This window comes from Salmo salar, chromosome ssa19, assembly GCF_905237065.1.
Source record: "Salmo salar chromosome ssa19, Ssal_v3.1, whole genome shotgun sequence".
NCBI lineage: Eukaryota > Metazoa > Chordata > Actinopteri > Salmoniformes > Salmonidae > Salmo > Salmo salar.
This window is the reverse complement of record NC_059460.1, coordinates 52,872,735-52,889,448: the sequence shown is the minus strand read 5'-3', so window position 1 is coordinate 52,889,448 and position 16,714 is coordinate 52,872,735. Positions and strand designations below refer to the sequence as shown.

The 16,714-nt window shown below is 44.4% G+C and overlaps 1 protein-coding gene across 4 annotated transcripts in view; it reads right to left on the bottom strand.

The window, feature by feature from the left end:
* Window positions 1-16,714, bottom strand: part of LOC106579024 (vesicle transport through interaction with t-SNAREs homolog 1A) — a 188,171-nt gene that overhangs the window by 69,757 nt on the left and 101,700 nt on the right. For 2 of the 4 annotated variants that reach the window (XM_014158428.2, XM_045702457.1), the window contains 2 exons: window positions 14,180-14,250; window positions 9,281-9,353 (listed from right to left, as the gene is read on the bottom strand). In XM_014158428.2, the coding sequence (XP_014013903.1) occupies window positions 9,288-9,353; window positions 14,180-14,250 (137 nt within the window). In that variant the 3' untranslated portion in view covers window positions 9,281-9,287. The remainder of the gene's footprint in view (window positions 1-9,280; window positions 9,354-14,179; window positions 14,251-16,714) is intronic. The other 2 variants (XM_045702455.1, XM_014158426.2) reach the window with 1 other exon arrangement.

Genomic DNA, 16,714 nt, shown 5'->3' with positions numbered 1-16,714 from the left:
GGAGCTATATTTTCATTTAAATAAGATAACCTTTGAGAACTAACAATCATCAAAATAAAAAACTAGACAGTCAGGGAGAACAATTTTTTTAATGTTTGAGTCACTCAGAGAGCATAAGCCATGACAATCTGTAGAATTGCAGGGAGTCATCTTTAAGACAATGTTTTTTGCTTGACACTAGATGGGAGTTCCTCCCAGTCTGCCATTGCTTCCATAGCTACACAATCAACGTATTTATGGGGATTGGTGATGAAGCCTGTCTAATTTAGATAAAGATCCCCAATCCACAGAGGCCTGCTCATAAAGCCTTTCAGCATTGTACACATGGCACTAAGCTCCCAACGCACTGTCCCTACAGTATGGCTGTATGCCCTACTGAACGCTCATGTACAACAAACACACTAACAAAAGCCAGCTGCCTTCGCCAGTGATGGGCGAAAGATGCAGCCAGCTACGATGCATTCGTTTGCCAGACAAATAGTAGAGGAAAACATGAGAAGTTCACAGAGGGAACAGATAGGGCGACCCAGAGGGAGGGAAAGCAAACGCCAAAGTGTTATCAGCCAGGCTGAATAAATTGCGAGACGAGAGGTAACGGAGTACTAATGTAGTACATGGAATTATCCGCCGCAACAAAGAGAAACAGATCAAAGAGGCATCCGCTGGGATCGGTCCACTACTCTTGGGATAGGCAATAAGAGCAAGACTATGGCTATTCCAGACTCTCTGGTTCACAAAAATGAGTTCAAATGGAGAAAAAAAAAAAACAGGGACCTTTTATCAAACACGTTGCTTCAAAACATCTAAACATGACCAGACCTATCAAGACCTTGGTTGATTTTTGACCAAAGGTCACCATGTGGATGAGACTTTTGAATGAGCAGGGTCCTAAAAAAAATTGTGGCTAAAACAAAGCTCAAGTGATTTGGATAGTGAGAGCTGTAAGAGGTGAACATCGCATCATCAGAAGCAGAGTGGACAGGTGAGGTTCAATGGTAGACCCACTCTTCATTCCTGGAGCCTGTGTGTGGTGGCTCAGAACCATAAAACGGTAGCTTTGGGAAGACCAAGCTCTCATTTCGCCAAAGGCGTTGACACAGAGATACTAGTGGAGTCTTCTTCGGGTAGCTATTATGGCACACAGGTGGGTGAAAACTCAATAGCAGGTTTGACCTTCGCACAGCAGAAAATTAAATAGACTGAGTGAGAGTACAAGCAAGTGCGTGGGATTTTAATGTGTGTGTGTGTGTGTGTGTGTGTGTGTGTGTGTGTGTGTGTGTGTATGAGTACGTGCGAGTGGGAGAAGATGCCTTGCCCCCTCTGCCACTGCTCCACCCAAGCGAGAGAAAAAACACTGACAAGTATAATTTGTTCCATCTTTCAGCTTTAATTAAAAATAATATGGAATCTTTTTGTTCGACTTCACAACAAGACTTCAATAGGGCCCCCAAGACTCCCTACCACTTGCCTCCCACCACAGCCCACTGGTGGAATTGAATTCCATTAATTATATGACCCACATATCACATAGTTAATATTCCAGTGCTGGGAAAGAGAAAAACAGCCAATACTGATGGAAAGGGTCTAAACTTGGAGATGTTCAGGACTTCAGAGCCCTCCCTAATCCCAACGCTTTTCTGGGGCGGCGCCCTTTCATCTCCTTCTCTCCTGACATTGTTTGCGAATGTCGCCTTAATGGGACTGGGAAACATATGAACGAATGCAGCCCTTGCTCTTTTCCCTTGCTCTTCTTTTCCAGTGAATCAAAAAGGGAGTGAATCGCAGCTTTCCTGAAGGGAGGGGGTGTGACAATGAGAATGTGCGAATAAAACGTGCTAATAAGTCAGGTTTCTTTAACCATCACTATGTACTAGCAATAAAACAAATTATTCAGACATACATTATATAAATACATGGGATACATGCACATAAGGTTACCAATGTCAGGATATATGTTAGCTAGTGATGCACCGATATGACATTTTTGGCCGATACCGATATTAAACACTTTTGCGGCCTTTTAAGCATTTTAGTACAGTTAAATAGTTAACAAACACACACACACGGACGCAGCAGTCTAAGGCACTGCATCTCAGTGCAAGAGGTGTCACTACAGTCCCTGGTTTGAATCCAGGCTGTATCACATCCGGCCATGATTGGGAGTCCCTTAGGGTGGTGCACAATTGGCCGAGCGTCATCCGGGCCGTCATTGTAAATAAGAATTTGTTCTTAACTGACTTGCCTTGTTAAATAAACGTTACACGCACACACACACACACACACACGCATTTGGCATTTACATATGTCCCCATGACCAACAAAACATAATCAAAACGTATTTCTGTAACTTACTTGCTGTGCTGTTTGGTTGTTCATTTGTTCAGTCGTTTCATTCTCAACCAGGATTAGTACGGAACGCCATTTGGGTCTTTGCGTGTCAAGGAAGATACACGTCAAATAACACTATTTGACGTGCCAAATAACACAATCTGTTTCAGTAGCTATAGTTAGCTAGCTAACTATATAGCCGGTGTCATCATCTAAAATAACCCTAATTTATAAGACAGTTCTTATTTGATTAATGGTGGTCAGACCCATCTATGTGAAGCTAGCCACAATAAGGATTAGTCCCAATAGTGGACTTTGCGGTTAGCCTTCAAAATAAAAGTATAGCAGAATTCTACTATTTGTATTCATTTGCATCACTGTCAATGGCATACTTTTATTTTGAAGGAAAAACACAAATTCCACTATTGTGCCTAATCCTTATTGTGGCTAGCTTCACAACACATAACCCGGTCCGGTCGAGCCTCACTAGCCAGATGAAGCTAGCTGTCTGCTTATAGCGTTAGCTTTGGGCAACAGGGTTAAGTAGCTGGATAGCTATTTATTTTCATGAACTGAAGTTCAATTTCAATAGGCGAACAACAAGTGGCAACCTAGCTAATACTTACTCACAAGGATTCCTAAATCATTGCTAAGCATAATGAAAATGACTGCAGTTTCTGCTGGTCATTGTTTTCAGGCTGGTTGTATTGGTGCTAGCTAGGTACCAAGCTAAAGCTAGCTACCCCAGAAGTTCAAATGCGGTATTGTAAACACATCGTTCGTGGCCGGTGTTTGCTTGTTTGCAGACTTTTTTTGAACAGCTTTGACAGTGCTACTGTATGCTTTTTGACACTCAGAGACCCAAACGGTGTTCATTAGTATATATGTCGAGAAGCTAATAGCAGTGACGTAGCACACTTGGTAGTGTGTACCAGAGCTCGACCAGTCGGCGAAAGCCAACATCACCCACAACAGAGAACGGATGATTGTCAAGGGCAATGAATTCCATTATATTGGCTTTAACGGATTTCGCCTTTGAGTTGTTTCACTGAAATGTCTTAACTCTTTCTAATGACTGCTCGACTTGTTGACTGCTCGATCCACACAGCAGACATTGTGTGGGCTTGGTTAGGAATGCTGTGTTGCACGTGTATTGCAAAATTGTATGTGCCGTTATTACATCATGTATCTACGTTATATAGGTATGCATGGTAGCTTTGACATTGGTTAACATTGGCATTAAACTAGACATCGGGCCGATACTGATGTTGGCATTTTTAGCTAATTTCGCCCGATTCCAATATGTTCACCAATATATCGTGCATCCCTAATGTTAGCCTTAGTAAAGTGGTTAGCAAAATACAGCACTGGCAGACCAGTTTGCAGTGTATAAACCCTGGCTCAAGTGAGCTAGTGCAGGTTGAGGGGTACCAGTATACACTAAGTGGACAAAACATTAGAAACATGCTCTTTCCATGACAGACTGACCAGGTGAACGCTATGATCCCTTATTGATGTCACTTGTTAAATCCACTTCAATTAGTGTAGATTAAGGGGAGGAAACAGGTTAAAGAAGGAGTTAAGACTTTTAAGCATGGAGACAATTGAGACATGGATCGTGTATGTGTTCCATTCAGAGGGTGAATGGGCAAGACAAAAGATTTAAGTGCCTTTGAACAGGGTATGGTAGTAGGTGCCAGGCGCACCAGTTTGAGTGTATCAAGAATTGCAATGTTGCTGCTCAATAGTTTCCCATGTGTATCAAAAATGGTCCACCACCCAAAAGACATCTAGCCAACTTGACAACTGCGGGAAGCATCGGAGTCAAAATGGGTCAGCATTGACACCTTGTGGAGTCCATGCCCCAATGAATTGTGGCTGTTCTAAGGGCAAAAGGTGTGTGTGTGTGTGTGTGTGTGGGGGGGGGGGGGTCTGCAACTCAATATTAGGAAGGTGTTTCAAATGTTTGGTATATTCAGTGTAGTATAGAATACAGCAAGCAACGTGTTTGGCCAAGGTGGAGTAAGGTAGCGAAAGGTACGCTACATTTGCACACCGTCAGTCATTGGTTTGTTCTGTGGAGCTGAAAGGAGTTAGCATGCTGGGACTAAAGTCCTAGGACCAGGCCAAGGGGCTGATCTCTTAATCAATGTCCAGAGCCCTCCTCTGAAGTCTGTGGCCATTGCCTGCCTGCCTGCTGCTGCTGTCAGCCCTGCTACCACCATGAATATGGAGTCCTTCTGCGGCCGGGGCATGCTTATGTTTTCTGTCTGATATCTCGGCCCCATTCCCATTTCAAAGGGAGGTCTACCCAGGGGTTTGACTTTTTGATCTGACTGGCGACTGACTCGACCACCTGCATGCAGGATCAGCCGCTAGTGAGAAGACCAACCCCCTCCTACCCACACCCCACCCCCTTGACCTCACACTGCCCCCCACCCACCCCCATCTTCCCAGAACCCGTGGTCATAACTGGGTCATAACTGGGTCTGGAGCTGCATCTTAACTCTTCGGTTGCTCTGCTCTGCTGTGTGCAGTGGCTGGGAGGAGATGCTGGGCATGATTGCAGTAGCAGCAGGAGTCGGCTCCGTTCCCGCCACAGAAAGTCCACCCCTGTTGGGCAAAGTCATGGGAGCCATTTTGTGTCCATAGTGTGAGGGCTGTAATGTCAGGGCACCATGGTACTGAGGTAACTGAGGATAGAGCTGGAGCCTGTGGCTCCTCTAATCAGGCATTGCTTCCCCCACCAGCCCACCTTACACCCCTCACAGGACAGTGGTACTACCAATAAAGACTTCAAATCACAGAGACACCACTTCCTACTGCATGTCTTACTGTCAGCATTACTCTTCCCTAGGTCTAGCTTGGGAAGGTCGAGCTTGGGAAGGTCGAGCTTGGGAAGGTCTAGCTTGGGAAGGTCTAGCTTGCACATTATGTCAGCCACATTAGCATGGTTTACATCGGACAACATGTAATTTAGATAATAGGCAGTGTGCAATTTCCTCTTAATGAATTGATATGATGCAGCAGATTGAGAAAATAATTGATTGATATTATTGATTAATATGGGTTGATGACTCAATCATGTATTACTATTCCTGAACACCTCTTAATGCAACATTTGCAGATCCCCTTACAGCTCGTCATTGGAAAGAACAGCAGCACATTATCACAAGTGGCCGTTAATAAAGGGAAATGTTATAATTGTGCATTATCAATTTCATACCGCTTCACTCCCGATGAGTATCAATTGAGATTATTACTTTTTAATAATATTATGATTTCCTTTAACAAGCATTAGCATGAAAAGTTAATGAGATCACCATGACCATGACAATACAATTAAAACCCTCAGGACTTCAGATGATTAGATGAATAATTTAGTAGTGTGAAGAGGCAGAAGCCCTCCACCAGCCGACAGCAGGCTAAGTAATCGAGGGCCTACGGCATGGCAGGCCATGTACTGCTGTAGAGGAGTAGCGTCGGACAGTGTTTATTCAACTCCAGTCCTGCAGACCTACTATAGAAGCAGGGTTTCAGGCACTGATCTACTAATGAGTGGCCCCTCTCCTCAGGGCCAACCAGGAAAAAAACAGAAGGCGAGGTGACAAGACCAATGGCGTCTTAATTCCAGTGTTATCTTCTTCCTCCCGCTTTTCTTTTTCACACTTAAAAAAAATAAATAATCCAACCACTTGAAGTTTGACAGAACTATGTTAAACCTATTGCATTCAGAGTATTAAATAGTCAATACGAGGGTCGGTCACCCTCTAACAGTTCAGGTGAAGAGAATTTCTGTACTGGGGAAGAAAAAAAAAAAGTTGAAAAGGGGAGTAGCAAATGAGTACCATAAGGCAATTTATTTAGCACAACTGAAGTTGCAGAGCATAGTGTAGTGGTAGAGGTTCACCTACTGGCCTCATTTACATAACACTAGAACTCTTTCACAGACTCCTGGCAAGCTTAGAACACAAAAAGCAGCCTAAACAAAAAGTCACCCCCCCAAACAGCATAACAATTTCCATGAAAACGAATAAAAGGTATCAAATGTGTGAAATCTAATGAAACGACTAAGGAAATATCAAAACTACGCCATGTGGCTCCTTTGTTTGTTCCATTTTCTGGTTATAAATGACTTATAGAGATGAAAATAGTAAACAAAAATCATACAACCAAACACTTTATTTTATTCAAACACAACAACAACGTGGTATTTGCTAAAAGACAAACGCGAAGCCCATGAAGTAGAAAGCAAGGCATCGGTTGGGAAGAGGCTAGAGGCCACTGCGCTTTAGAATGGCCCTCATAAATCCTGATTTGAGTCAGGACTAACCAGAGAAACCTGAGGCGCGGCGTGCCTGAGCCAAACTAGGCAGGCGCTACCGCTCTTAAATTCTATGTTTGATTAAGTCTTCCCATTAGGTGACAGCTGAACTTTAATATGAATATGATAATATTGAAATAAGTGTGTGTTATTTACTTTAGCGCTCGGGTGGTGGCGGCAGGGGGAGGAGGGAAGGCGGGAGAGGACAAGGGAGGGGAGGCTGGATGATGAATGATTTCTGGACAGCTCTGGGTGACACCAGGCGAGCCTAGGCCTCCTCTAATCAGACTTGACAAAATGGAGACATATGCAGAAATATTGGTTACAGTCGGCATCACAGCCCTGCCTGGGCTCCTGCTAGTGCTGCCACGCTGCCCCGCCTGCCCCTGATTGTCTACAGGCACTGAAGCATCTATTTCAATTGGCACTTCCTTCCTAGCCTCAGGATTTTACATTTAGCTGGTGTCATTTACATATTACTCTTAATCAAAAACCACACTGGGCAATAAAAAAAAGAAACAAAACCGTGGCGTCACGGTTCAGGGGTAGGCGCAGAGGCACTTTATGAAATGGTGATGTGACAAGACATTAATCTGTGTGTGTATTTGAGTGAGTGGAAGAGAGAGAAAGGAGAGAGAGAGAAAGAAAGAAAGGAGAGAGAGACAGAGAGAGAGAGAGAGATGTCTATGAGTGGTGGTGTTTGTAGAAATTGCCGGAAAATTGTTAAAATTGGAGTGTACAGCTTGTGTTTTTTTGGTTCGTCTAAACACATCCAGTCCTGGTTGTTGGACAGCTTTCATCTTATTCTGCATTATATTGATGGAACTAAAGCAACGTTTACAACAGAAAACAGTAATCTACATTACAATCAGTGGTGGTCGGTGCTGTTTAAGATTAGGGAGGCCGATCATTTTTTTAATGAGCATGGCCTTATTTCTATTACAGCATATTGGATGACTGTCATTCATATTCCATTCACCCAGTTCAATGTAACATCAATAGGTTTAGGCTATTACATGATACTCAAATCTTCCCTATACCCATCATGAGGTTGCTACAACCTAGTCTATGAATGAAAGTTTACAACGTAGGTCGAGAGACAAATTTGAGTAATCAAGGTGACAGACATTGACACATTCAATACCGTCTTACACACTCTTGCCTGCATCTAGTTAATCTAGGGTATAATCATTAGTCCAAAGAGTTGCAAACAGAAGTTTCTACTGGAGATATTCAGGTAGGTTTATCACCATTTTGTTCCGTTTGCTTCCGTTTAAGAAACGTTTCTAGAATCGGCGGAATGAATACACTGCTGATCACCCGCACACGCAGTTCACTTTCATAGCAGCCACATACAAACAGCATCCTATCTTTGCTCGTTGTATACAGTAATTTCTTCTTGCATCTACAAGCTCTCCTTCTCTCACCTTTCCCCTTCGCTTGTGGACTTCAGTGCGCAACACAACAGCTGTCTGTGACGAGGTGAAAAAACCTTCCCAAGCCAAACCTTCATACCACAACCGCTACACAAGGCCTACATCGTTGTCAACATAATTACTAGAACTAACGTGTTAGTAAACCAGCTACAATCACACAGTAGAGTACAGGAAGCAGTTTAGCAGTTACACCGGCCGGCACTGATGGAAATACATTTATAGAACCGAAAGCTTACCTGGAAGAGTGACTTGGAAGAGTTCCACTTTTGGATACCCTAAGCTAGCTAGCTAACATAAATAGCATTCCTCCATGTTTGAACCGGGTTTATTGTAGGCTAAATTAACTAGCAGCATTAGATAGCTAAGTAAGTGAAAATGAAAAAATAAAAATAAATGCAACAAAATCTCTCTCGCCCTCTGCTGCAATTAATTTGTTAAAAACTCTCCAACTAGTGTCTTTCTCCCTCTTTTGAGTCAACTACTCACCACATTTTATGCAGTGCAGTGCTAGGTAACTGTAGCTTATGCTTTCAGTACTAGATTCATTTTCTGACAACATGTCAGTTCATGCTACAAGAGCTATGATAGGTTGGAGGGATGTCCTCCGGAAGTCGTCAAAATTACCGTGTCTACGGAAGGGGATGAGAACCATGAGCCTTCTAGGTTTTGTATTGAAGTAAATGTACCCAGAGCAGGATGGAAACTAGCTGTCCTCCGGCTACACCATGGTGCTGCCACAGAGTGCTGTTGAGGCTACTGTAGACCTTCATTGCAAAACATGTCTTAATCAGTTATTTGGTGTCATGTGAATCAATTTAGTATAGTTTTTTTTTCACTGAGTAGGATGGTCCTCCCCATCCCCCACTGATTACAATGTATGGGGCATAATGTATGTTCATAAGACAACAGTTTCAAAACACAATATTTTCCCACTCACAAAGGATTATGAAGAACAGCACTGTATACTATTTGGGATAAATAAGATGTTGTGGGTTTGAGTGTGCATGAGTGACTGAGTTTATGTGTGTGTGCAAAAATGCATGTATTTACCATCTGTGTATAGTGTGTACTGTATGACTGCCGTTCTAGGCCTTTTTACAGTGTATTTGTGTTTAAATGAGTGGATGTAAATGTGGTTGATGACACAGGTGAAGACATCTACAGAGACGTGCAGTAGAATCATGGTCCCTACCTGCCTCTTACCTTCTCAGCATGCCGGTTAGGATGCGGGAGCTCTTGCCCAGGTTGGCGTCTGTCTCTCTCAGCTAGAAGCAGGGGGAGGAGAAAGGACAGGTGTAACACATAGACATATACAGTCCATATACACTCACATCTAGTACCGGGTCGGGCCCCCCTTTGCCTCCAGAACAGCCTGAATTCTTCAGGGCATGGATTCTAAAAGGGATGTTGGTCCATGCTGACATCATGCAGTTTCTGCAGATTGGACGGCGGTACACCACCAACACCAGCCTGTACTGTTGACACCAGGCAGGATGGGTCCATGGACTCATGTTTCTTTCGCCAAATCTTGACTCTGCCATCAGCAAGACGCTACAGGAACCGGGATTCGTCGGACCAGGCAATGTTTTTCCACTCCTCAATTGCCCAGTGTTGATCGCATGCCCACTGAATCGCTTCTTCTTGTTTTTAGCTGATTATTGTGGAACCCGGTGTGGTCGTCTGCTGCAATAGCCCAGCCGTTACAAGGATTTATGCCTGCCAAGATGCCGTTCTGCACACCACATTTGTCTTTTTGTGGCCCGCCTGTTAGCTTGCACGATCCTTGCCGTTCTCCTTCGACATTTCTTATCAACGAGCGGTTTCCACCCATAGGACTGCCGCTGACTGGATGTCTTTTTGTTTGTCGCGCCCTTTGTTTCTAAGATACTGGATCCAGCATGCCTGACACCGACGATCATACCACACTCAGTCTCATAGGCCACCCGTTTTGCCCATTCTAACGTTCAATCAAATAGTAACTGGATGCTTGTCTGCCTGCGTTATATAGCAAGCTAAGGCCACGTGACTCACTGTCTGTAGGAGCGATACATTTTTGTGAACGGGGTGGTGTTCCTAGTATAACACAGCTCAGTTGTGACTGAGAAGTGAGTGAGACAGAGAGAAACTAACACGGAACCCAAACCGGCTGCCCGCGTGCGTCATCGTGCATGCGTAAAATGTATGCACGATGGCGCACATTTGCAGCCGGTTTGGGTTCCGTGTTACTGCCACCGACCTTGTTCGTCTTTCAGTCACCCACGTGGGTATAACCAATGAGGAGGTGGCACGTGGATACCTGATTCTATAAACCAATGAGGAGATGGGAGAGGCAGGACTTGCAGTGCGATCTGCGTCACAAATGGAACTGACTTCTATTTTAGCCCTTGGCAACGCAGACGCTGGTTGACGCGCGCGAGCAGTGTGGGTGCAATAATTGAATAATATAGATTTCTAACTTCATTTTGCAACGCGAGCGGTGTAGTCAGGGTATAAGAAAGAATATAAGAGATTAAAGGAATGATACAAACAAAAAATATATATATTTTTTTTTCATTAGTCCACTGTTGATACAGTCCCAAAATATTTTGCTTGTCAGCAATCAAGTTCAGGATATAAGACTTTCAAAAAGCTAATTGTAACTTGCCACATCATGATGATGCAAAATGTGGCTAGTTGCTTTCTGAAAGTCCTATATCTTGAAAACTTGACTGCTGACATGCAAAACTGGGATAAAGTTCAGACAGAGAAAAATATTCTGAGAAAGAGACGAACACAGAAAATGAGAGAAGGCCTGTAGAATGAAAGAGAAAAGTGGGCTGCAGAAAACTTTGTGCTGCGACTACATCTGTGTGTGGAGTAAAAGAATAGTGACACCGTGACGAATGAGAAGCCACAAAATTCTAGCTGTAGTCACATTTGTGATGGGGGGGCCTTTGCTGTGTAAGAGACTATTCAGAGGCAGCGGGGGGGGGGGGGCTTTCTCTGACCTTCCCTCTCTCACTTTCTCCATCTCTCTTCCCCTGCACCTTTGGCTTTGCCTTTCCCTTTCCTACAAACCTCAAATATCACCAGCTCTTTATCTGTTTAACTCTTACTATGTTCCACACTCTGCCCCTTCACCCTGACATTTATTTACCCTTTTGCCTCTGTCTTCTCCATATTTTCCTTTTACACTTTCTCACTCCTTCCTTCCCGCTTGCTCATCTCAATCTCTCTCTCTTTTCTCACTCCACTTGTCTCTTTCCCTCTCTCCGGGTGAGGGTTGTTCTGGCAGGCTGTGTTGACGAACGTGATGGATGGCAAGCTGAGCAGGCTCAGGGACATATGTGGTTTTGGTAGCTGGCACTAACACCAGCCATACAGCCGCCTGAGGTCTCTCTCAAACCCCATGGATGGTTCGCTCCCCACAGACTTCCAACTTTCGCCCAAAATACTACTCTCTTTCTCTCGGGAATCAATCTCACACCCTTTCCTTCCCTGTTTTTCTTTCTCTCGCACTCCCTCTCTGAATCAATCCCACCCTCTTTCTTTCTCTCGGTCTCCCTCTCTGAATCAATCTCACTCTTTTCTTCACTCTTTTTTTCTCACACTCTTTCTCTCCATTTCTCTCGCTCTCTCTCTCGCAGCCATATCAAAAGGGCCCATTTATGAGATATAGCCTGAGATTGATGAGGCAATAAGGCAAACAATCTATTCTAATGAAGTATTTAAGGAATTAATTTACTGTGAGGATTGGTGACAGTGCTCAGTGAGTGAAGTTAAAAAACAAGTTCAAGTGTCTGCTGTCGACCTCCACTTATACTAGAAAAAAAAAAAAAACACAAAACCTTTGACACCTGATTTGACTGTAAGGGAAAAGCCAAGCTGAGTGCTGAGTGCATGCGTGTGATTAGTGAGTGAGTGAGACTATTGTGTGTGTGCCACTCACTGTGAACGCAAGGGTGTCTGGGTATTTATGCTTAAACAATGCCCCCCCCAAACCCATTAATCCTTTGTCTTTTCCATGCAAGGACGACGTTTACCGACACTTCCATCCTGTGTCTTCACATCTCGTCTTTCTTCTCTTTCCCCCACTCCCCATACCGCTTTTCGACCCACAAACTATCTTTAAAAGTAAGAGGGGGGCCTGTGCGGGTTCATGGGAAAGAAAAACAAGGGCGAGAGGGAGAGAAAAATAAACTATTCTCCTTAGACGGCAGGCAGACCTTTTGAAAGGAAATGTTGGATTTCCTTTGAAATCGCCTGCGAGGCCCACTGCCATTTTGTGATCTTTTAGCATTCTCCGTGGATGGGCCGTCAGAGTGGGGCCCCTCACCGTGCTGGAGCTCTCTCTACTCTACCTGTCTATCTCACTGGCTGTCTAGCGGAGGGAGGGCGGAGGTGAGGAAGACTACATAGGGAGGGACAGACAGACCGAGAGAAAGAGGGTGAGAGTGAGAGGTGGTGGGGGAGACAGAGGGCCACAGTCTAATGCTCTAAAATTGAGAGTGATAGGAAGAGAAGAGAAGTGATAGAGAGCAATACACTGAACAAAAACATAAACGTAAAGTGTTGGTCCCATGTTTCAACAGCTGAAATAAAAGATAGCAGAAATGTTCCACGCGCACACGTTTGTTTACATCCCTGTTAGTGAACATTTCTGCTTTGCCAAAAGAATCAATCCACCTGACAGGTGTGGCTTATCAAGAAGCTGATTAAACAGCATGATCATTACACAGGTGCACCTTGTGCTGGGGTCAAAAAAAGGCCACTCTAAAAATGTGCAGTTTTGTCACACAACACAATGTCTCAAGTTTTGAGGGCGCGTGCAATTGGCATGCTGACTGCAGGAATGTCCACCAGAGCTGTTGCCAAAGAAAGGAATGTTAATTTCGCTACCATAAGTCACCTCCAACATTGTTTTAGAGAATTTGGCAGTACGTCCAACCGGCCTCACAACCGCAGACCACGTGTAACCACGCCAGCCCAGACCCTCCACATGCGGGTTCTTCACGGATGTACTCTTCACGGATGAATCCCTTTATCAACTGTACTGGGAAGATGGCAGACCGTGTGTATGGCGTTGTGTGGACGAGCGGTTTGCTGATGTCAACGTTGTGAACAGAGTGCCCCATGGTGGTGGTGAGGTTATGGTATGGGCAGGCATAAGCTACGGACAACAAACACAATTGCATTTTATCGCTGGCAATTTAAATGCACAGAGATACCTTGACGAGATCCTGAGGCCAATTGTCGTGCCATTCATCTGCCACCATCACCTCATGTTTCAGCATGATAATGCACTGCCCCATGTCGCAAGGATCTGTACACAATTCCTGGAAGCTGAAAATGTCCCAGCTCTTCCATGGCCTGCATACTCACCAGACCTGTCACCCATTGAGCATGTGTGGGATGCTCTGGATTGACTTGGACGACAGCGTGTTCCAGTTCCCGCCAATATCCAGCAACTTCACACAGCCATTGAAGAGGAGTGGGACAACATCCCACGATCAACTCTACGTGAAGGAGATGTGTCGTGCTGAATGAGGAAAATGGTGGTCCCACTAGATACTGAAAGGTTTTCTGACGAACGCCCCTACTTAAAAAAAAAAAAAAAGGTATCTGTGACTAACAAATGCATATCTGTATTCCCAGTCATGGGAGGTCCTAATTCATTTATTTCAATTGACTGATTTCCGTATATGAACTGTCACTAAGTAAAATCTTGAAATTGTTCATGTTGCATTTATATTTCTGTTCAGTGTAGAAAGAGAAAGAGGTAAAGAGAGTCACAAGGCCTAATGCTCAGTCAGTGTGTGTGTGTGTCTGTCTGTCTGTGTGTGTCCGTGTGTGTGCACCCGTGTGTGTTTGCTTAGACAGTCTTACATCACACATGACATCATTGCATGGGACTCACAATGCTTTCATGAGTACAGCACTGGATGTTGTTCATGTCCCTAACCAACTACAACGCCTTGTTGTCCTCAGCACTTTGTTCTGGCCTTCAATCTCACTGTCCTTCAAGCACAGGCTTTTACACACTCATTAGAGGCTAACCGTTCATGTCCAGTGTCTGTGCACTGCATGTGTGTTCGCGCACAAGTGTACTCACCCGATCTCTGGATCTCTGGATCTTCTCGCGGTCGGTGTGTAGGTTAGCCAGGATCTCTTGGCCCAATTGTTCTGAAGAACAAGGAGAGGAGAAACACAGTTATGTTAGCATGGCTACGCTGTGCATTGGTTGCACCGGTCTTCCCTTTGATTCCTCACTGAACATTCACTGAGAGAGGTTCAAGGTAAGTCTTTCACTTAAGGACATGACTGACTAAGTCCCGAAATTGAACCAGTGACTTAAGTCCATGCTCTGCTACTGTTGCCAAATAGTCTAGTCAACAGCTATAGAGGACAGACATTGAGGTGTGTTGTGTGTGTGTGTGTGTTCGCCAGCAGACAGCTCGCTATGCTGCCTTGCGCATGGTACTCATCCTGGAGCTACAGCACAAAAAACTAGACGGGACACACTACCCTGCTGAACACCAGCTTGAGTCAAGCTAAAATCTGACCGTGCTCGGTCTCCTTCAGCCAAGCTCTATAGAGTTCAGATCAACCAGCCCACTAACTTCCCAACATTAGGGAGCATTGTCCCAAACCCATGTTGGGCTTAGTTAAGCCTTACTGAGCCTAGCTAAAGTGAGCCTGGATCAGCACCATTAACTTGAACACCACTAGCAACTGATCCTCATTCCGAGGCATATTCTTATAACAGATACATACTCAGAATAAAACAGAACTATATGAAATTCTATTCTATTTGAAATAGTTAATATAGGTAAAGATCTTCATATTAAAATTCTAACCACTGCTTTAATGATGGCTGAATTGAATCTTCAACTTCTAAAGGTCTCAGTCAGGATATGCTCAGATGAATGGAAAAGATGTTCAAGGCCTCACCGCTTTTCTATCACTTACAGTATATCACAATTCCAGTATCTCACAACAATATCCCAGGCTGCACACGACATCCTGCTACTGGAATCCAATCAGCTGATGCAATATTCATAAAACCACTCTTAAATGCTGCTCGTCTGTCGTGGATGTAAGCACTTTAAAACGCGCACTTCTAAAACGTCGCCAATAAGACGTCTGACAAGCTCGTCAGTGGTCACTGTCATTTCCTGGTCCCTTGGGTTTGGCGGAGAGAAAAAAAACAACACCCAAAAATGTAAAACTAAAAGATCCCACCACTGCCACCAACTGTAAGCAGATACTGCATTAGGGTTAGAAATGAGGGAGGGAGAATTTTTGTTGTTGTTGCCCGGATCAAAGACGGCTTTCAAACGCACCAAACAATCTGGCGTAAACAACCCACTCCTGACTAGATTACACTACACAGGTGCGGCACTCCAAAGAGCCCACGTGCCGCTCTGCTTGTTTTGGGGGAACGCCGCAGAAAAATGGGCTACATCTGGCAGCTAAACAAGAGAGGAAGGAGAGATCGCAGAGAAGAGGAAGAGAGAAGGGGAAGGGGGGCTGTCGAATGAGTGACGCTTGTACTCCCCTTTCCTCTCCCTTCCGTTCCCATCAACGGGAGCACAACACGTCTCTTTCTGCCTTCATTCATTTCTAAATCAGGGACGAGACAGATTGAAGGATACACAGATTAAACAAACAGTCACATGTGACAAATAGGGTCGATTAAAAGGCTGAATGCAGGTATTAATAACCTTAGTAATACACGCCTCCCACTCCCCTCCAAAAGAACAAGGGATAAACAGGGAACGGAGCTGTGGCAGGAAATCTTCTGGAAAGACAACTAGGCGCCTCCATCCGTCTCTGCCTGGGATGGGGCTTAAGACAGATGAGGGTGACAAGTGCTACACAAGTCAAGCCACATCGTTATTGGCGTGGAGGAAGACAGAGAGCGCGTTATTGGAAAAGCACACACTCTGACTGAGAAGACGGATGAGAGCGTTGCGGAAGAATAGGGCCCAATGATATCCTACTGTATTGACAGGGGCCGAGGTGCGAATGTAGTGTACAGGACCTCGGTCTGAATAATATAGGCCTACGTTCAAGTAAGGCCATACACAATTAAAAATGGTTAACGGATGCACTTCACTTTTCAAAAAGTGAAAGTTGTACTGAAAAATGTCCGCTCGGATTATGGCTGAACTATGCCTCTTTTAGCCTCCACAAGAGGGCCTCTCTTGATTAGGTCACTAGGTGTTGAACTAAGGCTGCTATGGTATTCTACGTTAATTTTCTACTTTTTTTGCTCGCTTGGCTCACTTTTCAAACAATGAAATCGGTTAAACATTTAACACAATTTGTATGGCCTAACTGAGAGACGCATAAACACATAAAGGGAGAGAAAGACAACCCTCTCAGACGCCAAGATACCTTTCAGTGGGTAAGAATGGGCCTTGTGGATTCAGGTTTCTCTCCATTCTCATGGCAGTACTGCTGAGAGGGGCTGTGTGCCTTGTTTCCTAGAGTGTGCTAGCTATCTAATGCAGAGGACTATCATATTTGGAGACCCTATTCGATTTTTTTTATTCAACTCAGTCTGGTATGACAACGGTAGCCCCTATCTGCAAAAGCACGTTGTCTGCGGAAAGCTGAGTATCTTGGCTATTGATCTGGTGTG